This window comes from Pungitius pungitius, chromosome 10, assembly GCF_949316345.1.
Source record: "Pungitius pungitius chromosome 10, fPunPun2.1, whole genome shotgun sequence".
Taxonomy (NCBI): Eukaryota; Metazoa; Chordata; class Actinopteri; order Perciformes; family Gasterosteidae; genus Pungitius; species Pungitius pungitius.
This window is the reverse complement of record NC_084909.1, coordinates 6,247,788-6,274,359: the sequence shown is the minus strand read 5'-3', so window position 1 is coordinate 6,274,359 and position 26,572 is coordinate 6,247,788. Positions and strand designations below refer to the sequence as shown.

The 26,572-nt window shown below is 43.7% G+C and overlaps 1 protein-coding gene across 1 annotated transcript; it reads left to right on the top strand.

Moving 5' to 3' along the window:
• Nucleotides 1–2,864: 2,864 nt before the first annotated feature.
• agps (alkylglycerone phosphate synthase) lies at nt 2,865–26,197 on the top strand. The gene is made up of 20 exons (XM_037488727.2): nt 2,865–3,085; nt 5,439–5,528; nt 6,665–6,755; nt 6,849–6,969; nt 7,103–7,177; nt 8,184–8,255; nt 9,051–9,130; nt 10,065–10,145; nt 11,234–11,359; nt 11,633–11,741; nt 14,323–14,450; nt 14,978–15,029; nt 16,469–16,545; nt 16,643–16,755; nt 18,338–18,407; nt 19,033–19,094; nt 19,865–19,954; nt 21,101–21,200; nt 21,333–21,390; nt 24,666–26,197. The coding sequence occupies exons 1-20, from the start codon at nt 2,907–2,909 to the stop codon at nt 24,785–24,787; spliced, it is 1,896 nt and encodes a 631-aa protein (XP_037344624.2). The 5' UTR covers nt 2,865–2,906; the 3' UTR covers nt 24,788–26,197.
• The last annotated feature ends 375 nt before the right edge of the window (nt 26,198–26,572 follow it).

Below are 26,572 nucleotides of genomic sequence, written 5' to 3'. Positions count from 1 at the left end.
ATTAATGAAGTGCCTAGTGTTTATGATCCAGTTATGAAATGACACGATTTTGTAGACAAGATGAATGCATTTTCTATAAATGACTTCCATATAGATTGTTGAAATTCCTATTTTAATAGTTTTAACAATAGGGGACAATTAAAACCTAGGGTATATCAGATCAAAATGGCCTATTATTATGTTAGACAAGCATGCAGGCAGGGTTACACTGCCTCAACAGCTGGTATTGTACTTTGAATGATTAGGCTATCTAAGAAAGTGGTTAAGGCTCACAAAAGTTAATTCAATTTGAACAGTTATACACATCAGTGTAGTGCAGTGAGAAGTAATTAAGTGTCTTTTGAAACATGTCCAAGAAAGACTGCAGCACCTATCTGTGAAGAACCTCACACTAAAGTGCAGCTCGCTGTGCCCCCGCGTGAAAGTACACACAAAAAAGCCTCTTTTTCTTCTTCCCCTCCCTCTCCTCCTCCCACCCGGGCCCCCTCTCATGCGCGTTCATGAACACGCGTTCACGTTTGGCAGCTCCACGTCGACATTCTTCCAGCTGCATATAGTGAACTGCAACGGGGCTGGGGGGAGGGAAAGGTAGAAGCGACGGTGGCCACTTTACGAGTAGAGCCCCGCAAATCCGCAGACGGACACGCCGCGCCGTGGAACCGGCCGTTTTGCGCCGTGGATCCGGACACGGCCTGCACGTTCCTCAGATCGCTTTCTGCTTTTACATTTTATCCTCAAGACTCCTTTGCCCCTCGCGTTGGATTGCAGCTGGTCCCTTGCGTTCACCTATAGCCCATCAGGTAAAGTATGGCTTGAAGAAGTTACTTCATCATCATTTCTTACGTAGATTATTATCAAGATTGATGCGTGACACTTTTTGTTGCATTATTATTATTACCATAAGTTGCTGTCACTTGACGGCCAGTGCGTGAAGTACCTTCAAACTGACAGAACGTATTAATACTCCTGGAGCTCTGCTGGCCTTCTGCACTTTCCTCATTGCTGTCATATCCATCCAGTGTGAAGTGGGTAGCTCATTTCTGCTGGGTCGGTTCAGTTCAGAGAGTTGTTGGAGCGCAACAGGTAGACTCAATGACACGATGGCACAGGAAGGGACATGCTGGAGTTAAAGATATCGCCATATGTGGAAACTTCAAACATGGTCAGCAAATATAGGGAATGCTTTGGATTACAAGCAACCAGATGGTGAAGGGTAAAGATGTAAGTAAAAACATTTTAGGATAATTTAAGGCTGGGTGTCTAACAGGATTAACTATTGCATATGTCCTAACTATATTTGGCCATTTTATTATTTTCTGTACTGACCATGGGTTAAAATGACCCCTGTGGCCTGTTTTACCTGTCTGAAAGAAGCCTTTCTGAAGGCCCGGTCCTGACAGTCTTACACACTACTAAAATCACAATATCTATTTTCTCTCTTAGCTTTATTCTTACAAGTCAATCCATTGGAAAAAAATACATAATCAAAGTAAATGTCCCTTTTAACGTTGTTTTTTTTTGTGCCTTTCAATAGGTTAAAGGAGCACCAAGCTGGATAAGCAGCCACAAGGACAATCCTATGAGGTGGCACTTTGGCTTTCCAAATAAAGTTCTGTGAAACACTTAGACTCTTAATTGCTTGCAGTCAGTGCATTACAGAACTTTGTTTTGGGAGTTAATACTTTAAACCTTCAAACATTTGGATACATACATTTAAGGCATTTTGCAATATGACTGTTGACCAATAAAGTTTTCCCTGTTTTTAACAACTTCTTACAGTCTCTGTCTTTTTGGAAATGTTCAAATCAAGTTGACTTGTATTATTAAATAGTGTTGTTTGCCATATTTGCACTTTATCTCTGTTTTAAAAGATTTCTTTAAGAGTGCTACTGTGTGCCATATGGAAACAGTAGTCAGGTGAGTAAGTGGAGGTGAGGCAGGGAGGTAAACAGTGAAGTATGGTCTCAGGTTACTCTGAGTTTTTAAAACCACGTCACAAATTACACATGAGGGCGTTTGACACTACGCTGTATTAGCTGAAGAGTCAATTAAAAAAATGGTTATTCACAGTCAATGCAATTATAAATGATGTCGAAACTATATTTATTATCTACATATTATGTTTTATATATGTATTAAGTTTGATTACATATATTTTTGCCTGATTTTAGACTCATTACCCCTTTTTATAATCTGTGTATTACGGCATTATTTGTAACCTTTGTCACTTTTACACAGTGTAGTTTAAATAACCATCAAAATCATTTTTGTACACAACTCGATGTTCTCTTGAATAATAAAGTATCAATACTAGAAGGACCGAATTCTTGATCTCTGTATAAACTAAGTCATCGTAAATACCAGTCTCAGCAGTCATTGACGTATATGCAACTAGTCGTACATTGCAAGGCATGCTGGGATATACTTAAAAAGGTGCGTTCATGTACAGAATGAAAACAATATATTTATGTAAGGTCACAGCTTTCAAAGCGAAAAAAGGCAGCAGATTATCATAATGGGGAAGGCATGATAAGCAAACGTAGGGCCTTTTCGATGTTAGGTAGTTAAAATAAATTGATACATATTTTCAATACCCCGATTGATTATTTGACTAATTGTTTCATCTCAAAAGTAATGATTAATAACTATTGAACATAACCCAAAGTAAAAAAAGATGTATTGCACGGTAACGTTACGATTTAGCGTTTCGTATGCTTCGACTGCCAACCATGAAAAGCGAGATACCTATTTTGCCAGTTGCCAGGTATTAATCACTGCTCGGGTCGTTCGAGTGTACCAATGGTGATATATCCGACGGACAGTGAACGCAGCAGCACTTTCCCTGCGCTGACCTCTGACAGGCGCGCACGGCTCCGCTCCCCTCCCGTCACAAACACGGAAGCAGCATGGCGTCCAACAGCAGCGGCTCCGACAGGCAGGGGAGAGCGCAGCAAAGACTGAGAATAATTGCCGGGCACTTACAGCAACCCAGGGACGTCGACTCGACCGTCTCAGCCGCGGAGTGTAAAGCCAACGGAAGCGAGGCGGATGTCGCCAGCGACGGGAAGAATGTGCCGAAGAGGAGGTACAAGGCTGTGATGGAGCGGTGGACTAGGGGTCCGTCATCCGTAGCTTTAGCTAGTCATGTAGTCAAACAGCAGTGGGTCGATATGTAAACAAGAACCAACGTTGTGACATACTCTGGTGAACTCGCGTTCCTGTCTTTTACCAGCTTTCATAACGGAAGTTGTTGGGGTGTGGGCTGTAATTAGCCTGTAAGCTAATGTTAAGATTACGTTACTTGGGTGCGGCTACGTTCACTCAGGAGTTTAACGTCGATGTGGCCAACTTTCTTCAACTTCGAAATTGTCATACGGCAGTTTTTTCCTTGTCAGAGAGATTGTTTACGCCTAGAAAAAAACATTGTCGACATTTTGAACACAACCTCTACCGGAGACAGTTTGTTGTAAAGGCTTTGCCATTCATTGCCTCGAACGTTACACTTCGGTTAGTTCATTTCAACCAAATTGTTTTTTCCATCCAAAGGTGTTGGAACTGTAATCATTGGTATGCGGCCCCGTTGTACGTTTTATGTTCGTCTTAATAAAATATCAATGTAAAGGAACCAACTAACATTAGTTAAATCCCTCTGAATAACAGAGGAAAAGACGCAGGGAAACTTCTTTCTCGTCTTCTCTGTCTCTTTGTTATTGGTCAGAAGAAGTGGTGGCCTGACTTTTGACCTATCGGCAGCTCTGCTCCTCTTTTGAGAAACGCCCCCAAACTGCTGACCTCCAGAGGCCGTCTGATACAAAAGCTGTAGTTTCATGGTAAAAGACGAACTCAGTTCAGTATCAGCGTTTGGCCTTGTAAAATTCATCATGTTCTGCTCAGTATGACATTGGAATAGACTGTTATGTCTAGCCTCCCACTCTTTTATGCCAATTGTTATGCTGGGCTCGGAGTCTTGGGCGTTTAGTGTCTACACTATGAGATGTTTAACAAATGAAAGATAAAATAGTTCAACAGTTATCAGGTTTGTCCTTCGTAAAGACGTGGGGCATCAGTAAGGGTAAAATGAAGAAGAGGTATTCCTAAACGAGGGCAGTCCAACAGTGTGGTGAAGTTCAGCAAGCCTACCCTGATTTTTGTTTGATTACACATAACCACATTTATACTAGTAGGATAACAAATAGTCACTTTTAGTTTGAAAAAGTGCCAAGAAAACTTCCGACCACCATTTTGTTAACGGTCTTGACACGGTCTCTGCTCCTTTCTGGTTTGGTCAGTTTGGCCGTTTTAGCAAGAAATCAGGTTTTGCGGGTTATGTGGTGTCCCACCTCAACTTGTCTAATAGAATGTAATACAACAGCCCCACAATCAAACCCTGCCTTCAGGAAGGTTAAAATGTGTTTAATAAAGGTCTTCATTTGTTTTGTTCATTGTAGTTTAGGGCTTGCCACTAAACTTGCCACATTTATTTATACATTTCTATTCAGTATGTCCAGCAGCTTTGACAGCATACTAATGGTGGTGAGGATTCATTAAAGTATGACTCAGTCGGTCACTCTCATTTACACTCTCAATTTACAAGAAACTCTATTTTGTGAGGTATTCATCTTAATTATGGCTTTCACTCCACTGTGTTAGCATCCCATCCCGAGTAACCCGTGAGTTGTGGTTGCTCTGTGAGTGGTGAGCTGTTTGTCTGCAGAGTGCAAGTATAGCACACAAGCTCTGCTCAGCATTGAAGCTCTTGATTATAATGGGAAACCCTAACAGTATAGCAAAGTAGCAATTGCTTCCACATCTTAAGTAGGGCTGTACTCTGAAATGGCCAGTTATTCCACAACAAAGAAAATAAAGTATGGTTCGACCGTGCGTACTATTGAAGTTGAACATGCTAGATATTTAGCTGAAGCTTGATATGTCAACACACACAATTGGACCCAATTATAAGAACTGAACAGTATAAAGATTGGCAAGAGAAAAGCGGGTATACCAGGGGCCATTGTTGTGAATTATTTGAACATGTTTAATGGGAAATGGCGGAGTGCACAGACAGGATGTCTGCTACCATCCTCCGTTGATGGCTATGTGTTTTTTCTGCATGATAATGTTTGCAGGCCTGTGTGCAGAGCATTATGAACACAAGGACTGTGAATCACTGGATAGAATATGGAAACTTTTTTATTTTCCCTCTGCAAACTGCTTTATGTATGGTTGTTCCAATTTGATGTATTGTATCAGCGAGCACTCTCCCCATTCCGCTTTGTCTTAGTGAAATTTCCCATTCCATGCTCTTGTCAGTCAAGTGGGACTGTGGCAGCTAATTATTGTACCTTTTAAACTTTCTCCACTGGTATGTCATGTCTCGCTTTCAGTATAATGTGTGCAACTTGCGAGCTTAACCTCTGCCAATGTTTGTTTTCCCACAGGCAGGAGATCATGAAATGGAATGGCTGGGGATACAACGACACAAAATTCCTCTTCAATAAGAAAGGCCAAGCTGAATTCACCGGTAAAAGGTAATGTGTAATAGCACATTGATACTTTTGGATAATTCTTATGCTTAGGATTTAGAAAAGAAATACGTTGAGTGCTAGGTCTCAATCACATCCTCTAATCTTGTTCCATGGCAGCCATTCATTCATGAGTTTAGATAACTTGAGTATTGTGATGGTGCTGTGTTAATCAGTTCCTCCGTGATCAGCCTTTTCTTCCACTCACAGCAACGTGGTGCTACTGCCACCTGGTGGTTGGCATTTGAACTGTCCATTTTCATTTGAAAAGGTCACTGTCAGCTCTCCCCAAACGCTATTGCTAACCTCCTTCTAAATCCTTCCAAAACTGAAGCAGATTATGTCAGTAGTTATTGATGTGTCTCTTTTTGAGTCGTGGGTACACACAGACTGTTGGGAGATGCCCTCTTTGGTTTGAATATTGGAGCTGGGAGAATGTCATTTGTCCTCAAACTTACTCAACGTGGCTTCAGTTTACAACAGCACCATTATTCTCGTCTCCCTGGACGTCCCCATGGGTATTGACGAGCCTTGTGATTGTAATCATGACATGTGACTTTGGCTTGGACAGCTATGCTAGTGACATTGTAAACGCACAGAGCTGGCGCATGAGCATGCATTTCATATAAATTAGCCAAACTGAGCAGGATGTTGCACAGTAAATGGTTCCCGCTCGAGCAACGTCTCTGCGACGTCAAGACTGAAAAGCTACCTTGGTGGCTGTATTCAAAGACTGTATTCTTCTCCTGCGTACCCACTATCACAGAGGCCTTTTCATTATCCACTGTGTTTTATGGACACGGCGTGTTTCATTTTCTTGGACAAAGGCGCACCACAGTCCCCCGATGGGCTGGCCCGGGCTGTGCCAACAGCTCCATTATGCAGAGCATGGCGAGGGCAATCATACACAGTCATTGGCACTGTCATTGCTGCTCCACTTGCCTAATAACCTCATTGGACTCAAACCTCACACTTTATTCCTATTAGACACAGTTCTGGTTTTCCAAAATGAATAAGCCCAGTCGAGCATTTAGATGCTTTCAATTAAGAGCGTTGACTTCCAGGACTACACTTTTACCTCTTCTTTTTCATTTTATTGTTTTGTCACACTATCTGTCTTTTTTGTTTTTTACACATTGCAGGTATAAGTTAAGTGGCATGATCATCCCTGCTCTGAAAGAGTGGATGGAAGGCACGTTTGGCACCAATATGCAGCATAAATCTCCAGCAACGGTGAGTGTAATTCATATTGATTTGTTGGGACCGACAAATGGCAAAAAAAAGAGAACACAGTTACACAAATCCTAATGACCTGCTTTGTTTCAGCCTGCTCTGACTAGGAGTGCCGTACAGCCTCCCACTCTTAACGAGGCCTTTGTGGAGGAACTGAAATCCACAGGTATTCCCTTCTCTCACGATGCAGAAGACCGCGTGTTCCGTGCCCACGGTAAGGCGTGCTGGGGCTAGACTGTGGAAATTTCCCTATTTTTCATTTTGCACCACTGTTTTTATTTGTAATAATCCAATTCATATTTCTGAGTCCATATTTCTTCCCATCTCATTCGTGTATTTTCTTTCAGGCCATTGCTTACATGAGATCTTTGCTCTGCGAGAGGGGAAAGTTGGTCGTGTTCCAGATCTGGTGGTGTGGCCAAGTGAGTTTAAGAAGCTCTGCCATCTCCCGTGTTTTTATTGGTCTATTTTTCTCCACCCACATCTCTGACCTCCCCCCCCACCCCCCCGCTGGCTTAGCTGATTTAAAGGGTTAATCTCTGCAGAGGCAGGGATATTAATATGTATGAGTGGAAGCTTAATAAGAACCGTCAGGGGGAGGACGGTTGACACCCAATACTCCACGGTCTGGCCCTCCACGGCACACACATGAATTATGATTCGGAGATTGGTTTTCTGTTGTTATGCCTGGCACTATTTTATCATGCAAATGAGTTTTGACTGATGGCTGGAACTTGATTAGCATCCTCCCAAATGGGCAGCAAATCACCAAGAAACTGTAGGCATAGTTTCGTCCTCACCAGCAGCAAATTGAAATTTGGCCAACCCCCACAAATGCGCTCTCATTTGCTATGTAGTGGATGCTTTGACCAGTGATTTGCATTCCTCAGTCGTCCCTCCGCGTGAAGCTGTGTATTTCGAGTGGAGGTTTAGTTAGTTGAACTGTAATCCGTAGGAAGAAGCTGTGTGTTAAATTGGATGGCAACATGCAGGCATTTTTCACTTCCTCTGAAAGCACTTGGGGCCAGTCGAGCACATCCACGTAGGTGGGTACTGCTGCTCTACCCACTCGCTCGCCACTCCAGTGTGAATGGATGTGAGCTACGCGATTGGCCAAAGCATGTTTGTATTGATCCAGCACATCCCACCCCAGAGAGTGTAGCTTCATGCAGGTTGACTCCGCCTCAGGCAAATCCCGACTATCAGGCAAATCAAAACGTCCCCACGGCTCCAATGGCTTAGGCCGCATACATTTATTTATTGTCTCCTGTACACAGTGTTATTTGCTATTTTTTTATTTCCTTTACAATGTGTCTACTCAGGTTATTAAACACTTAAGTTATGAATGCAATAGCGAACGGTAAATGAAAGCATGTTTTTTCTGAAGGCCACTGATTTCTAAAATGATTTTTGATATTTTCTTTGCAGATTGCCACAATGATGTAGTGAAAATTGTGGAGCTGGCGTGCAAACATAATGTTTGTTTGATACCGTATGGAGGTGAGTCCTTAATTTAATTACTTTAATCAGCATAATTCGATGTCACATACTGGATGTAAAGGGCCAATTGATGTGTATTTATATGTAATGTGTTCTTTACTCCCATGGTGATGAAATTAGTGTTCTTTTGTAGGTTAATGAAGCCACCAAGCTTGTACTGGAGCAACAGAAAGAACAATTTTAACAGTTAGCTTGGCCCACCGATCCTCAAGCATAAGACGTAAATCATCAAATCACGATCCCACCCCGCGTCTGCTGTTACTGTGAACTATTTCCTGATGACAAAATGGGTGAAAGGCATCTTATAAAGTATAGCAGAATATTGTCAACAGCTTCATGAGAATGATGTAATAAAAGTCAGCCCGACTATTACGCCATTAAATCTTAAAGCCTCCAGTCACTTTACAAGAATAAAATACAAATGAAGGGTTATTTGCACTGTGCAAACATTTTGTTTGTATTTTGCATAGCAGTCACTTAAAATAAGTTATTATTAAGAGTTATTAATTTGTGGGGATGATCGTTCTGAATGTTTCTTTGCTACAGAGCTTATTTTCAGTAGTAAAAGGGAAATTCCCATTCACTTTTTGTGAAGGAAACCAGAGCCATGCTAACTTCTCTGCTGCTCTCCATATAAGCCCTGAATTTACTACTCTTACCAAAACAATAATTGTTTGATACCTTTCTTTGAAAAATATAAACACTTTATTTTCCCATAAACCTTAAAGCGGGAAAGTGTGTAGTGTAATAATAGGTGTTTCTGCGGATGCGCCTCTTCTGTGTTGTCTCTCTCAGGAGGGACTAGCGTCTCAAGTGGCCTAGAGTGCCCCCAGGAGGAAACTCGCTCTATTGTTTCGGTGGACACCTCCCAGATGGTACGTAAACACCTGTGTCAGAACAGTCCATTTGCCCTAATGACAAGAGAGCATTTTTTGGCATTTTTTTGTCTCATGTAATTTACCACTTTTCATTTTCCCAGAGGCAATGTTCTATGAATTCAGAATGTTCCAAATTAAAAATTAATTTAGCCGTTTTCAGAATGAGCGTAGTTTTGGGTGGAGCCCTTAAGTTGAAAAATTTGTTATTTTAGTCACCACCCATCTAGTCAAATGGAATTCCAAGAATCTGACCATTAACATGATTAGTTAATGATGTTGTTTCATTGGATGTGATATGATATCAAATTATGAATCATGACTGTTGTGACCAGCGGCGCTCAGCCCTTTTGATGAAGGCGCACACAGAGGTGATATACAGTCAAACAACAGTGACCTGTGTTCTGTGTCAGGGGTCAGAGGTGAGGTGGCTCCAATGGAAGCACATGAAAGGAGCAGTGTGGTTGAACCATAAAGTTTATTACCTCTGGAGCATTATTGATGGCAGGTGTGTAATGACCTTCTGTACGGAAGGGCGTGCCCCATGCCTGGCGGCCCAAATAAGAGGCATATATTTGGAATCAGATGTTAAATTGACGTTAACCTTGAGGAAAATGTCTCTGTACCGCTGCCCCGGAGCACTAATTTATCCTCGGACATGTGACTGTCAGGCGAGAAGGTCATGCTGGTGCAGAATGTAGGCACACTGTCAAGGCACCGTCCCCATGGACTCCTGTTCAAGTCAACAAACGAGATGAATGGTTCCTAGGACACATAGTGATGATGTTAAATTGTGTGTTGTTTTTTTTTGCAAATGAAACAAACAACATTCAGGAGTATTTCTGTGACACTGTATGGTAAAGAGCATGTATACAGAATGCTTCATAACCTCCCCAGTCATGCTCCTTGTTTTTTTTTCTTCTTGCCCTCGCAGAACCGCATCCTGTGGATTGACGAGAAGAATTTAACCGCCCACATGGAAGCTGGCATTGTCGGTCAGGATTTGGAGCGATTGGTGAGTACAGCTCGTCCATCCATATTCACCCACTTAAAGACCGTCAAAATGCTGCACACGGTTGGGCCAACAAGCAAACTGTGTGACCATCCACATGTCGGCGGCCCATGTTCAGTCACCTTGGTACTCTTTGCTCAGCGGCACAAACAGCGTTTAGGAGGGAGTTTGAGAGTGGAGCAGAGTGCTGAAGGGGAGAGATTAGAGAGCGAGGCAGCGGTCATGAGCAGATGGCACCATCAAGCTAATTCAGAAAAATGGAGAAGGAGCGGGCATTTGATGTAGGGGTATGCGTGAGCTGCATTTAAAGCAGACTCCACCTCTGTGTTTAGACTGGGCCAATTTGATGGAGCAGATGGGTCTGCACTATAAACTTAAACGTCTTCCTGGGGAGTGCTGTGATAAAACAAGGCCTCACTTAAGTCCTGGCTTGTGCTTCCAGAGAGGGTTGTTGTTTTACTTTAAGGTCCTTAGAATTATTTCTATTAAATGTTCCACCTAAAGATGCAATCTGTTAGGAGTGGGTCCGCCTTGTGTTGCTGATGACCCACAGATTTTTCTCAACACCGCAGGGATAGTGCATCCGATAAAGGTTGCTCAAAGTTTTTTTTTTTAATTTCACCCCAGAGTACATTGTCACATTGTTATGGCTACGTGGCGAGTAACAAAGAAGTCATTTACAGTACTGTAAACTGGGCCGAGCAGTGGAGGCTGAATGTGCACCAGTGGGAAGAACAACTGTCTGTAGCTTGTGTAACTCGTATATTTACATAAATATGCAGCTCTTCAGTTTTGTTTTACTGGTAATAATAGAAAAGTCCTATACATGTTATTATTTTACAGAATAACTTCAGTCAAGCAGTGAAATTTGATTTATTTTTGTGTTCTTTCACTTGCTTTATGTAAAATGTGTAATGCTCTTTGTGGCTTAACAGCAGCAAGAAAATGCAGCAGCAGAACTGTGATCATATTTTTTTTCCCCTTTTGCTCGCCGGTTTGTTTTGCTCGTTATGAAAACATCCGCGTGGGATCACAGAGTCACTGTTTTTCAAACGTCTCTGGGCTCATTTGTTTTGGAACTTCTTTCACAGCTGAACGAGAGCGGCTACTGTACGGGACACGAGCCGGACTCCATGGAGTTCAGCTCCCTGGGGGGCTGGGTAGCAACCAGAGCGTCGGGCATGAAGAAGAACATCTACGGCAACATAGAGGACCTGGTGAGTTTCCCGCCCTCCCCCTCTACCTTCCTGCACATGTTTGTTCCAAAGCATGACAGTCAGCCCACAGCTGTCACTGCACAGTAATTAGTAGGGAAATGATTACACATAGCATATTGTGGGCTTCACCCTCACCGCTGAAATGCAGGGGCCGCAGTGTCCGTTATATGTGTTCAATCACAGCAATAATTATAGTTAACATTTTTTAAATCTGCTATGCTACACATTGTATATTTAGTTTGTAAAAATGTTTGTTGTGTTGCGACGGAATAGGTCGTCCACGTAAAGATGGTGACCCCTCAAGGAGTGATTGAGAAGAGCTGTCAAGGGCCGCGCATGTCCACCGGGCCGGACATTCACCACTTCATCATGGGCTCAGAAGGTTCGGCACACTTCTCAAGTGATTTCAGTACACCCGGCCATTCGGGCCACGTGTGTGAGTTAGTGGGTTAGTCGGTTTGTGTGCGTGACTTTGTGATAGCACCGTCACATCGGGACCGTTCCCATGCTCTATGCTCTTTACACATTAACCAGCTTTTGAAGGAATAGTCATCTGGAGGTGTACAAGTTGGGAACCAGCAATTGTTCTGCCCTCCCCATCTGCAGTGCCCTGTCCTTGTGAACGCCCACAGAGAATACTGCCATATGCCAGGTTCTCCCTAAATAATGAGGAGGTTCAGAGACTCTTGGCATGGCCATGTTTAACAGCTGTGAATGCAAACGTGATATTCACCCTACAAAGTCTGGCAATCTGCTCCTTGACTGGACTGGGATCACTGCAGGAATTTCCATTTATAGTCCATACAGCAATTTCCGTACGAAGAGCACAGGTTTGTATCCAACATCAAAACCACAAGTGACTAATTTACAATGTAGGTCATTAATGTTTCTACCACATGAAAGTATTATTACTAGTTGATATAATAAAACAAAATAAAATGTATTTTCAAATTGCCAGAAAAACATTCCACTAGTGGGTAATGTATTTCCCTCTTAAATAGATCTCAGGATGTGTTGTATTTATATTAATACTGTATAATGAGTATTTATAGTAGTAAGCCAACTTAATTAAAACATCACAACAGGGTCCAAAAATGAAGTTTGATTCATAAACTCAATTTCAAGTAAATTCTTGTAAATTATGCTAAATATAATTAACTAGCTAGGCTGTCCTTCTAATATTTATAACTTGATAAAGTCATGAAATGGATTTGTTATCAAGTTGATTTGACCTCTGAAAATAGCTGGACGAGAACGTTCTGAATGAATGAATCCATCTACTCCAAATACCAGCACTGTGGGGGTGTAACTAGTCCATAGTAACTAGTTGGATGTAAATGAAAGCAATGATAGAATGATACTTCTTTTCTGGTGAAATATCTGGTGGTGAGCTTGGTGCTGGGTTTCAATGGTCCAACAGAGATGTGACAGGACCACACGTCTCTGGGAGTAGATGCACTCCTGGGAGGCCTACAAGCCCACAGTCTCATTAAAATTATCTACCTCTTCACCCCAGCAACCGCATCTTATGGTGTGATAGTAGGCCCCAACAACAACAACAAAGACCCACAGTCAGAACATGAGATGTGTTCTGCATGTCAAGTGGAACACATCCATTCTATGGATAATTATGCCGATGCCTCAGAGCTTCTCATTCGCCACACAACTACCAGGACTCAATCTCTGTGACCTTGAAACAGCCCGAATCTTGCTTTCAACCAGTGTACGCAATGGTTGGAATAATCAATGATAATTCGTTTTCCTCTTTTTAAAATTCATCTCTACCCTGGAGGATGTAATTTGGTTGTGTAAAAGCCAACCAGTGCTAATTCAATATACATTAGAATATTAGTGGTCCCAGTCTTTTCTTTTCTTCTTTTTTCATGTTCAAAGCAGAAAGACTTTCCATCATATCGTCCTTCTCCCCAAATATAATCCTGTAATATGAGCTTTATTTTATAAAGATGGTTACAGTAAAAAAAAAACTGCACTCCAACCATTTCATTGCATTTGTCCCCAAGAGAGTGTTTTCCTGACCTTGCTGTTCTTAGTTATCTCCCTTTTATTCCTCTCTTGCTCACCCCCTTTACTCCCTTCCTCTCTGGATCCCGCCCCCTCTCTCTCTCTCTCTCTCTCTCTCTCTCTCTCTCTCTCTCTCTCTCTCTCTCTCTCTCTCCTTATCTGACTCCTCACGCTCAGTGGTTCCTTCTGCACATTGTCAGGAAGGAGGAGCCCTTTTGAGGCTGAAGCCCATTGGAGTCACATGTTTTCCACTGGGCCGCTAGGGCGCAGCGTGTGGTAGCACGCCGTTAGAGGGGTCGTTAACAGCCCCACCAGGGTGAGGAAGCCTCGTGGAGTTAGTATAATCAGGGAAGTGAGTTAAACACACTTCCAGTATAGTGTTTCAAACAGGAGTTGACATTTTATGGGACACAATTTCCAACATTGACGTTGTAGTTGGTTACTGAATAAAAAGACCAGAGCTGAGGGATGGCATTTCCCCATCAACAGTTTACTGTAAACTCAGATATTTCCGTTTAAACAGTTCCCAGACATTTTTGCTGTGTAAGCCAGACACTTTTTCAACCAATTTGACTCCTTCAGCAGCAGTTTACGGTTGACAGTTCTTTGGGTCAGGAGGTCAGCCAGAGGTTTTCGCATAACTGTATATATGTGTCGCTGCTGTTGGCCTCACTGCCTTTGATAGGGCTCTGCTTTATTTCCCTCAAGGTCTTAAGTTGATAAATCTCAGTTGTGCCCCAGTGTGTGGTAGAAAACCAGACCTGCCAGGTGAAATGTGAGACAAAGGTCACCCAAAAGACCCTCGGGACGTGTACCAGAGCCCTGTAAAATGGGCTTACGTTCCGCTCGGAGAGGGGGGTTAGGTCATATCAATTGTGGGAATGGATTTACTTTTTTTTTTTTTTGCTCCACTCAAAATGTCACACTGTGATTTTCCACAGGAACCCTGGGCGTGGTCACCGAGGTAACGATGAAGATTCGACCCATGCCGGAGTATCAGAAATACGGCTCAGTGGTATTCCCTAATTTTGAGCAGGGAGTTGCCTGTCTCCGAGAGGTTGCAAGACAGGTAACATGTTAAATGATCTTAAAACGCATGGTGCAGAATGACTGCATTATCACCCTCTATTTCTCTGTGTGTTGCCAGTGTACCCAAGTCGCAACAAGAGTTTTCAGGTCTTCCCGTACCTTCTTAGACACACTTGTGTTCTTTGTTAAAACCCCCAAAGGTCTAAGTCTGTCCAACACGTTCTGTAGCTTGTACACAGTAAAACCTTTGATCTGGCATTTATGTTGAGAGATTCTCATTCTGATCTACTGTTAAAACCCAACCAAGCAAATCAAAGCCTCACAGTTCATATCACACAGTTCATATATTCTCTTTATCGAATGCATCAAGTTAAAGGGAAAATACGTTAAGTCAACACAATGTACAATTGGCACATTTAGGAGAAAAAAGCATTTTACACTGAATTTGAACTATAATTAAGTTGAATTTGATATATTGTTGAATCTTTTATTTGGCGCAGTCATCAAACAGAATTGTGCCCTTTTTTAAAACCAACTAATAACAACCTTTTTTATATAATTTTTCAGAGGTGTGCCCCCGCGTCTATACGACTCATGGATAATGAACAATTTAAATTTGGTAAGTGTTGTGTGATGGTTCACAATATAGTGCAGCCCATACTTAAAGAATTACAGCTGTCGCCATTACATTTAGTCTGAAAGCCTCGCTCTGATTTAAGCACTGATTTAGTGACGCATTATGGTACAAGTAGGACTTAATTTGACCCTGTTTTCATTTTTGAGGAAGTAAAACACTTTATTTCGGGGCCCAACTATAAACTTTGGCTTTGAGCAGGTCATGGTGGTTTTTTAACCTGCAGCATTACAGAAGTCGATTTCTATAGACTTTAGATTTTCTGTAGTTTCTCCCACTGTATTTCTGAGAGAAGAACAATGAATGGCAACGCTACAGCACGTAAGGATTTTACCTTATGCAGCATTGAACTGTTAAATTGATTATTATTTTATTCTGCAAGAGAATAGCTGCACACACAAACAGACAAAGAATTGAAGCGAGATGAAAAATGACCCTGGGCAAAATGAAGTAGTTGTTACATTGAAGTTTTATTATGTTGTTTCTTAATGTGGAATGTATCTGGCATTGCTAGAGATCTCCGTAAAGTTACCCAGTCTCCAGGGATCTCATTATCTCCCCTGTATTTCCACTTTTCGCAGAGTAAGCACTTCTTAGCATTAAGAAGAGAAGATGAAGCAGCCAGGTTTTCCACTAATAACTAAAACTCATGGCTCTATGATGCCTTCTTGGGCTTATTAGTGGATTGTCCTCACTTTTAATCATGTTGGCTGTTGACTAAGGAGGGTCGATGTATTCACAGCTCTTTTTCAGATCGGGATTACAAGTACAATTTAGCGCTGCCCGTCTTGATGAAAAATGAGAATGTTGTATTAGCTAGTGGTGATACGCAGAAAAAACCCACACAGGAGAGAGTTAAAAGTAAAATAATGCACAGAGTAGGTGTAATTCTCTGGGATTTGAGTATTTAATTAACGAGTATGTTGGCTGCAAGAGACCTAAAGACCTGCAATCAAATTTTGGAATGAAAACAATTAGGACACTAAGTGATGAAGAGACTTGAGCATGGGGGGGAAATAAATGAACTGTTAAGTCTCAGCGACATCACCCGTGACTTGCCCGCAGTGATTGATAACCATCCCATTGGCCCCAGCCTCTCATTTTCGCTTGTCCACAGGCGCTTTTGTGCGTCCGATCAGAAATAAATCAAAAAGTGTTGGTGAGGAAGACGGATATCGCCGTGTCAACCCCACTTCCCTTCGGAAACCCTCTGATTTATAGTCGCTGTCGCTTGCAGCCAGTGGCCAGTTGTAAAGTTATTCAAATGTTACCATTTATTTTTCTTCCTTTTTATTTGAAACCTCAAATAAATCTGACTCGCTGGAGAATGTAGGCAGAAGAGTAAGACTAGAGTGTGAAAGAAATGTGTTGGCCTACTTCATTGTGAATAGATGCGAGTTGATCCTTATCCCATATTTTTACAGGTCATGCCCTGAAGCCTCAAGTATCTTCAATGTTCACATCCTTTCTGGAGGGGCTGAAGAAATTTTACATCACCAAGGTTAAAAATAACCTAAAATATCCTGAAGTCAAACATCACCAGTTGCTTGTCCCGAGTCTTTTTCATGAAAAACCAAGTTGCCTTTTTCAATCCCCAGTTCAAAGGGTTCGACCCCGACTGCTTGTGTGTGGCCACGCTACTGTTTGAGGGGAACCGGGAGAAGGTCCTGCAGCACGAGAAGCAAGTTTATGACATCGCTGCAAAGTTCGGGTAAGAAGCTGTTCCCTTTTCGTCCTATAACTACGATCTATACACAGAGATCGGTCACAGAAATGACAAAGCACCATTTGGTGAGACTTTAGACATGCTGCCTGAGGCCCTGATGTCCCTTTTATTTAACCAGCCATTATGTATCAGCAGTGACAGGGATGGAGAAGCACAGTTACACGCTCCGGACTCGGCTTCCACTCAGTAGTTTGTCTCTGTAGATTGATGGATCACCTGTGGATGTCCTCCTGTCAGGCCAGCTTTTATGTTAAAGTAGGTGTGGCGTGGGCGGTGATGGCAGGGCAGAGCTCCCCTCAGGACAGCGCAGGGCGAGAGGACACAGCCCGGGAGTGCTGTTGTGATTGATTATGAAAAGGATCAATGAGGACTTTGGTGAAAAGTCAGTCCCCTGTCGCACTGAGAGGGATTCTCTCTGTCCCCCTTTTGCTTTAAACACTCAACAAAAGTTTAATGGATGAGTTCAACCCAACATAATTTAAACTCAATGCTGTTTAATTAGTTATTCTAGTGATTCCAAAAAGCCATCTCTGAGGTCTGAGGTTTTAGAGTGATCCTATATAGAGGCTCTTAACTTCATGTTTTCTGTTTTATTATTAATAGTTGTCAAATAATACAGGTAAGTCATGTTAATGCCCCAATTCTTACTTCCCTCAGGATTACTTTTTCATTGTGTATTTCTTTATTTATGTGTGTAATATAATTTCAAATGTACCTTTTTGGTTGTCAAAATAAAAAATGACCTATTACCAAAACATTTTTATTTGACTTTATCAAGAGTCAACATTCCTTCGCTATAAGAAACACAACAGCAACATTTGGCAGTTCAAAGCAAAAGATTTTAAGCTAATCCCATATACTATGAAATAAAGCCTTACTTTTTCTGTCCATACTAATTCATTTGGTACGTATTTGTCAAGGGAAACTCGCCAACTAAAGACCTTTCTAAAATAAGAAAAGATATTGATGTTCTACCAACCAGTCAGAAAACAATAGGTCATTAGAACACACATTTAAGCAGGGACAGACCACAGCTCCTCGCTGGGGAATGTCGGGATTTCTTCCTAGCTGGAGCCTATTGATTATATATTACGTTTGGTGTTGCTCTATGGCCCAGTGCCAGGGAGCCGGATTGCTGCCCTGGAAACGGCCAGCAATTAAATCACAAGAAACTTGTCAGTTTACATGCAGCATCCTCTGCTTTATTGCATTATTAAAAAACAAAATCGTGATCACCAATCAGATCAAGTGCCAGTGATGGATTGGTGCGATTCTGTGAAGAATATTTTCTTGTTGTGTTGGGAAAACAGGAAGAAGGGTAGAAATCAATATAGTGATTTTCTAATGAGCTTGGGCTGATTAGTTTGGGTGGTAGATGAAAATCTGATTACCCGCTGCAGGTGATGGATGTGTGGCTGACCTGTGGCGATGCACAGAGCATAGCTTCATTGATCTGTACGATCCTTTGATTGACAGGCTCCCGGGCAGCTGTTGTGAGGCAAGCGCTCCGGCCAACAAAGCTAAGAGAAAAGAGCTGTTAAATATTAACCCTGTTATCTGCTTCCAGGGGGCTGGCAGCTGGAGAGGACAATGGGCAGAGGGGCTACATGCTGACCTTCGTCATCGCTTACCTCCGGGTGGGTCAACCCTCCGACTTCTTTTGTGCCTGCGCTGACGGGCAGGTGGGGCGTGCTGGGAGGACGCGGGCTGACAGCAGATAGGATAGTGAGGAACACAGAGAGGGCTTCAGAATGTGACCTCGCGAGGTCTTGGATTTGATCTGGTCGCGCTCGTTGTCAGGGTGTCTGACGCCGAGGTATCTGCACCACGAGGAGAGCATAGTGGTCGCAGGCAGAACGACAATGGAGAGCCGTCTTAGGTCGGTCGTGTCAGACGGGTCGTTTTTCATCACACAAACAAGCGAGGAGTTTACGTTCACTTACATGCCCTGGTTTCTCCAGGCTTTCTGTAGTAGTATGTCTAGTTTTTAACGTGCACAAACTGAGGCTTAAAGGTTAGACCACTATTTGTGAAGGAAAAACTGGCTCTGATTATGTTTATCTTCATTTATGAATAACTGAGGAAGCATCTCCTTCGATTTCTGCCAGTTAATTCAGATTTTACCGTTAGCAGGTTGTTACATGTAAACCTTTCTTCCTATTACCTGATTTCCCACAATATTGGGGTTTCCTTTGCGCTTGTAAATGTACTTAATGACCATCAATATTTGGCTTACTAATGCCAATCCTTTACTCCGAGCAGGACTTGGGGATGGACTACTATGTGATTGGGGAGTCCTTTGAAACCTCTGTGCCTTGGGACAGGTAAAGACACTGCTCTGAGCTGTAGGCTTCTCACTGTTGAGTTTAAAAAACGTGAAAACCTTTTCCTTCTCCTCATCTCCTGCACATTCAGTCCAAGGAGACGCTGTTTCTCCTCGTTTCTTCTATTCCTCTTGGCTTGCCTTTGCCGTTCACCTTCATGGCTGCTTTCTCCCCTCCATTAACCGACTCTGCGTTGGCGTCAGCTTTGCTTTGTCAGCCTACAAATCCGGCATCACTGAAACCACACACACACACACACACACGTTGGCAGAGACCTATTTGTTTGTGTTCTGTGTGAGGAAATGCAATAGGAGCCACTTATTGCACGTCCATTTTCTCCTTAGTTTCATCATCATCATCATCATCACACACACAACCAGGAGCTCACAGCTCTGTGTTGTGTAACATGCTTGTTGGTAGAGACCAAGAGATCAGGCACTGAGGCGAGCATATGTGCCTGGCTCATTACCCCCCCCCCCCCTCCATCCTCCACACACTGCTGCACATGCTTAGGACTGGCGGTCATTTCCACACCAGTAGAAACCTCTGCCACATTGCATGTCATGATAGTCTCATTCTTTCTCTTTTAGGTGTCTTTTTCTGAATTTTGATATGTTTGATATATTAAATATGTTAAACGTAAGCTCCCTTTAGATTTTATCATTATGTTTAATGTACGCACATTTTACAGTTTGTATTCCAGCGTCATTTTGCAATTCTGCATGAAATGCTTAATTTCAAATGTATTTTACCGTATATTTTAATTCCAGAGTGTTGGACATTTGCCGGAACGTTAAAGCACGCATCATTCGAGAGTGTAAAGACAAAGGAGTGCAGTTTCAACCGTTATCCACATGCAGGTAATGTTTGGAAATTTAGGCTGATTGAATGAAAATCCAACAACTAAGGGTCAGGTATAATGAAACATTTTTGGGTATATAGTGTAACCTCAGTAAAAAAAAAAGTAAGTATTTTTTTCTACAAAAAATCCCCTCAAAAGACCAAAACAACCATGTGTTACACCATCTTTTATGTTTTTAATCAAAGATCTTTTAAAGTCTCTAAAAACAAGTATGCACTTAGAGAATAATCTAGCATTAACTTATACTTAAATGTTGTCTTAACACAACAGCTGACAGGAACTTAATGTGGCCATTTGTGTTACTTAACATTCAACAATACTATACTATACTAAACATTTATTTTCAATAACTATAATTTATTTTTGAGGTTGCACACACTGACCCCTGGTGAGTGAGTAAGGGCCACACACACACACACACTCTCAGGCGGACAATCTGACAAACAGACGGCGAGCCGGTCGAGGAGCACCAGGCTTCTGCTCGCCGATCGCGGATAGATTAGACCTCGGCCTGATTATGCGACAGCCATTCATTTCACGGCTGCAGTCTGTCACATGATTGATTTGTCCATTTAACCTCTAGAACAGTCAGCGTGCCAGGTGATGGGCCATGTCAAATGAACAAGGGCTCTGAACCCTGCTCCTCCACAGGGAACCAGGCCAGAGGGAGGGAACGTGCAAACTGGAGAAGCAGATTATGCATTAAAAAAAAACATTTTTTACACTTGTTCTTAATGTGAGACTTTAAGCTCCATTTTTATCGAGAAGAAGCCACATGAGCAGTAAGGATGTTTTGTTCCGTGTGAAACACTGATCTCTTTTTGCCTTGCATCAGTGAGTCATCCTGTTAGCTGCAGCACCAATGTGGCTCACATGATCAAAAGCGTTCGATGGCCATTTAATGCCTGCTAATGCTATGTTATTAAAGGTGACAGTGCTTCCACGCTGCCTCTGCTTTCAGGGGAGCCGTGAATGGAATTGAGGTCGGGGTTCACTGGGGAAAGTGTCTTCTGATCATGAAGCAGGAAATGCGTTTTTGGGATGAAAATGGAGCACCTTGCCAAAACCCTGCTCATGTAAATTAGATATCAATGAGGGGTCTTCTGTGCTGGTGTAAACATGACTTTCACCTGTTTTCTTACAGGGTGACTCAGACGTATGACGCTGGCGCCTGTGTCTACTTTTACTTTGCCTTCAACTACAGGGGACTGAGTGATCCAGTACACATGTTTGAAGAAGTGGAGGTGTGTTTATTTCTTATCAATTATTAGTAGTAGATGGCCAGTCATTTTATAGATCAACTATCTGAAGTGAAGAAATCTCCAGCGCACCAGAAAGTGAATGATTATTTTCTCTTTTCTCTTTTTTCATTTCAGCATGCAGCTAGAGAAGAGATTCTTGCCAATGGAGGGAGCTTGTCACATCACCATGGAGGTACTAAACTCTTGACTTGTATCAAACCTAATATACATGAGTAGAATACTAAACAATTTATAATGCTTCTACTTTTAAACGAGGCTGCAGCGCGTGGCAAAGGGGGCGTGGTCAGCTGACTTTTTCCTTTGTTATGGCCCCAGTTTGTGCTATAAATGTGCGTTCGTTTGGAGATCTTTGACGTGGCCAAAATATGTTCCTGCGGCTCAGATGAATGCCTCCGAATCGGCTATTTGTTCATTTCAGCAGTGACCAAATGAAACGTGAGCGGGGGGGGGGGGGGGGCAAACTCTCTGGGCCCCATCAGGGCTAACCGAAATGGCTGCCTTATCTATATTGCCATCCGCCTCGCTGTTTTCATACATCACTTCAGGCTATTCATCACGCCTGTCAAAAACAGTATGCAGTGAATCAGCTGCGATATTAAATCACAATTTTTCCTGAAGGCGGGGACTGGTTCAAAATTAAAAGATTGCTAATAAAAAGGAGGCGGTGGGTCCGGGGGTAAATGATGCCGCCGTTATCACGGGCTGTAGACTGACCTCCAAACGGTGGCCCAGCCACCCCGAGCAGCGCGGGGAGGTGACTGGGGGGGGGCGGGGTGGGGGGGTAGTAGGGGATATTGATGCGGCTCCCGCGTGCGAGGCCCACTCTGTAATTGTGATTAATAACGGCGAGGCTCGCTATCTGAGCGCAGACAGGCCGGTTTGTCTGCCCACAATCAGCGCTTGACAAATGGAGCTAGTTTCACTGGCTTTTGTGTATCAAACAAAACCGATGTAGTCAAGGATGGTGAGGTGGGAGGGCACCAGAGGAAATATTCTTTTTTTTTTTTTTTGGTGTGTGTGTGTGTGTGTGTGTCCCTGTATATACAGCAGGTCAGTGTTGTGCTGCGTGGGCGGAGGTAATGGAATCTGGCCGTGTAGAGGCGCTGCGGGACATCATACTCGGCTCACACCACCATGCGTTGACTGCTGTCCATAACGGGCACAGAGATCTGTTTGATCATTCGCTGGTTCTGAACGTTGGGAGAGAATGTCCTCTTTAACTGGGTCGCCAGTGTCACATCCATCACCGGAAGGGGGGGGGGGGAGTCGTCCATCTATCAGCCAATATTCCAGCTCGGCCATATCGCAGGAAGGCAGCCCCCCCCCCCCCATCACCACCACCATCTTCCCCCTCGTCTTTCATGCCCCAACCCCCATTTGTCAGGGAAGCTCGGGAGAGCGAGAGGGGTTGCGGCTCAGCATGGCGACTACAGCCCCCCTCTGTGCGAGGGCCACCCGGAGCGCCCCGCATCTTCACCTCACCTTGTGGCTCTGCACAAGCTCCAACATGGCGGCCTCTGCCTCGCTCACTTCCCCACAGGTCACTGCCAAGTTGAACTCATTATGGGAAGTTCCCACATTGCTTTTTGCCCCCCCCCCCCCCCCCCCCCCCCCCCCCCCCGCTCTTTCGCACAAGATAAATATGACAGGTTTTAAAAAAAGAAATCTGTCATTTTTGAAATAGCGGCGTGCTCTTCTTTGCATGTCTCAGCTGCGCAGACCCGGCCCGGTGAGATTGATTGCAATAGCGGGCGAAAAAGAGAGAATATGACAAGATAGATGTGTAAATTATCCCAGTGATGGAGGCAATGATGCAGTCCCAGCACCTTCTGTTTTCTCTCCTTTCCCTGAGAGGAGGGAGGGGCGGAGGAGGGGCCGAGGAGGAGGACCCTGTGCTGGAGCAGGGTGCCTTCTTAGTTATTGGGTAGCAGTTGATTGGCCCCCGTGTCCCCATCTGGAGGTTTGCGTGCTATCGGAGGCCCTGGTGACCCCGCTGTCTGCCCTGTTTTGTCAGGAGACGCGCCTCATGGCTGAACCCCATCTGGGTTTCCTGGCTGGACTCTCATAACAGGCGGCCTCCTACCTCAACGTGCTCGATTAGCACCGGCGCTCCCCCTGCTAGTGATGCACGGGGTGGGAAGGGAAGGCGCCTTTGTTTTTTCAGGCCTCTCTATCTAATCTCAACTGGTTACGCTGCGGATTTCAAGTGTTTACTCTGCGAGCAGCACCTGTTCCAAGCTGCTCTGATCTCAAATTTATCTCTTTTGGTTTTTCTTTCAAGTTGTACATGACCTCCAAAAGTTAACGTTTACCCAACTCTGATCCGACATATTTAAAGTAAGCTTTTCTTTGTGGCCAACGTAAAGACCTTTTTGAATGAAAACCCTTTACCTTTCTTTTAATTTTATCTTTTGATAGTGACTATATTATTTATTTATTGCTTTTTACAGATTTTGTCCAGTTGCTGCTGGGATTCTATTGCTTGTGATCATTTGGTGCATCCTGTTTAACATCATGTCTCGTGTTCAAATCACGCTCTCAGTGAACAGTAGACAATATTTAATATCAATTACTTTTTTGGTACAGTAAAAAAAAAAAAAAAGATAATCTACAAAGATGAAAAAAAACACTTAAATACAGAGAATCCCAACATTTTGAAAACAAAAGTGGGACTTTTTTAATTTAAGACAACATTCTCATGATATTAAAGGAAAACATCTTTCTCGGCTTGTATTGAAATCTAAATTCCTTGCTGGAACCAACAACTCTAACAATAGTTTTTGCTCTCCAATCCTCCTCGGCCACCAGGCCTCTGGTGTGGCCGGCTGCAGGCTCTCCGCTAGGAGCCTGTCGGAGCAGACAGCTGGTGAAGCAGTGGGCACCCTCACTAGGCCTGGTGCCACAGCCTTCCTCGCTCCTGGGCTGTGGGAGGCAGGGAGGGAGGGAGGGGGGGTTGGAGAGTGTCCGAAGGCCAGAGTCCTGCTGACAGGGGGCCATTGTGCGGTGGGCGCTGCCACCCTGTCGATGATCGGGCCAGTGTTCGAGGGCAACGGAACAGGACAAGCGAGCGCAGCGTCCCCTCGTAGGTCAGCTGGAGGACCGCGCTCGCCATGAGACAAAACGCTCCGGCGGCTCTGCAGGGAGGGAGGGGAGGGGGGAGGGAGCCGGGGAACGGCCTGGGCTGCAGCCGCCAGCCGGCCCCTCCTCTGGGAACACACACAGCCTAATGAGTTTGATAGTCTGCTGAGCTCCATAAATCATGCCATGCAAAACATTTCTCCTCTCTGAATAAAAGCATTTATCACCCTCTGTTTATTCACTCACTCTCACAAGATTGATTGGCTCCCAGCAGCCCGCTGAGCAATCAGCCGTGCCGATTCCTCCATTTCTCCCCCTCGGTCCTCTTGAGTTTATTTATTTATTTATTTTCTCCCCTGTGTGATTCAGTGGGGAAACTTCGGAAGGCGTGGATGAGAGAGACCGTCTCCGACGTCGGCATGGGGATGCTGAAGTCTGTCAAGGACTACGTGGACCCCAATAACATCTTTGGCAACGGGAACCTCCTCTAATTTCCCCGCTTCCATTTTTCTAAACGAAAGCATCTTTTATCATTTTGAATTAATACATACTAAATGTGAATTTAAAATGGAGAGATGTTGTCTTTTTTCATCGGTCATTTGGTGCCATTTAACGATTCAGCCGAACCTTGTCTTTTACATTAAATTGCACTAAATACACTGTTACAATCACTGTCACTGACAGTGCAGCTCATTTCTATCAGCCTCATCTTGTTGGAGCTACGGCCATCATGCAACAACAAACCATCATTTCCTAAATATCCTTGCCAACATGGTTCATCCATTTTTTTTTTGTGTGTGTGTGTGCGTGTCCCTGTTTGGGCCTGTTGGTAAGTTGTAGATGAATGCGCTTTATAAAGCTCTGTGCCTTTCTAAAGCTTATGTCTGCCTTCCCCTTCTCCCACTAAACACTCTGCTGCTGCACAGCGAGTCCCTTTTTGTGGAGCAACATAGACTTGGACATTAATGTTTTCTATGTCCTCATCTTTTTCTTTGTCTCATGCCTTTTGTTGTACTGACCTATTGCCATAAGAGACTCTTGACTGTTTGTGTGTGTGTGTGTGTGTGTGTGTGTGTGTGTGTGCGTGTGCGCGCTTCTCTGTCTAGACTAAAGTCTCCCGCTACCCCCGAAAATGTCAAGCCCCCCCCTCCCCTAGAAGTACATAGATTACAAAGAGAGATATTCCTTGTGTTTAGTTTCTTTTCTACTAAAGCGTAGCCGTGCATGGTTTGTTACTGAGAAAGTGAAGTGGGGGGGGGGAGAAAGCCATCGTGTTTTTCTATCACGCCTGCTTCTGCTTCTTTGCAGTTCAAGGCCTCTGAATACCGGTGCTCACTTTGTACCAAAGACTCAACACACAGGAACATGCAAACACCCCATGTTTGACCATGTGACCCTTGCACGTTTTCAGCAACAGCGAAGGCATATTTTTTAGTCGACAAATGCAGAGATGACCTGAGAGAGCTGTAAACTGTGTCTTTAACATGTGCTACAACTTTCTACATTATGAGTCATCATTTTCTTTTTATTTCTTTCGCAAGAATTAGCTCAACAATTCGTCTTAATAAAAAAAATTAAAAAAAGTTTGGTGAAATAGATTTTTGAAATGGATACTTTAATATACTACAATTTGATACCAGACTCGGACCACTTGTCACTGATAACCATTGATTTTGAAGCGGAGAGAGAGCGGTTCGCTGAGGAATCTCGCCTTCCCTTCCCGACCTGTGCTTCTTACTTTCCTGAAGGACTCATTAGGGACCCGTCTCCGTGTCAAACACCGTGTAAGAGCTTTTGAATGTTATGGATGTACCTTTTGTCATTGTCCACTTCTCTTAACAACATCGTAAAGTCACAGTACACTTTGTCAATGCTGTTTGTGCAATAAAAACTTAAACATATCATTTGTTGGATTTTTCTTTATTTAATGTATGACAATGTTCAGAAAGCACAACTCTTTCCCCTCTCTCCAACACCATTTCCGAATCGGGTTGTCAGTCGGTGCTGGGGAGGGTGAACGGGGCCCCGGGTTGTCAGTCGGTGCTGGGGAGGGTGAACGGGGCCCCGGGTTGTCAGTCGGTGCTGGGGAGGGTGAACGGGGCCCCGGGTTGTCAGTCGGTGCTGGGGAGGGTGAACGGGGCCCCGGGTTGTCAGTCGGTGCTGGGGAGGGTGAACGGGGCCCTTGGAGCTGGGTTTCGTTCCTTCTACCTGTGCCACGCTGAGTTCAAGGTAATGCAGCAGAGAGGAGTTTTAACGCAGCCTGTCTTGTGCCTCCT

Coding starts and splice junctions, on each gene's coding strand:
- agps (XM_037488727.2), top strand. CDS start 2,907: ATGGCGTCCAACAGCAGCGGCTCCGACAGGCAGGGGAGAGCGCAGCAA. Junction 14,451..14,977: donor TCCGAGAGGTTGCAAGACAG/GTAACATGTTAA, acceptor ATAATTTTTCAG/AGGTGTGCCCCCGCGTCTAT. Junction 19,955..21,100: donor CAACCGTTATCCACATGCAG/GTAATGTTTGGA, acceptor GTTTTCTTACAG/GGTGACTCAGACGTATGACG.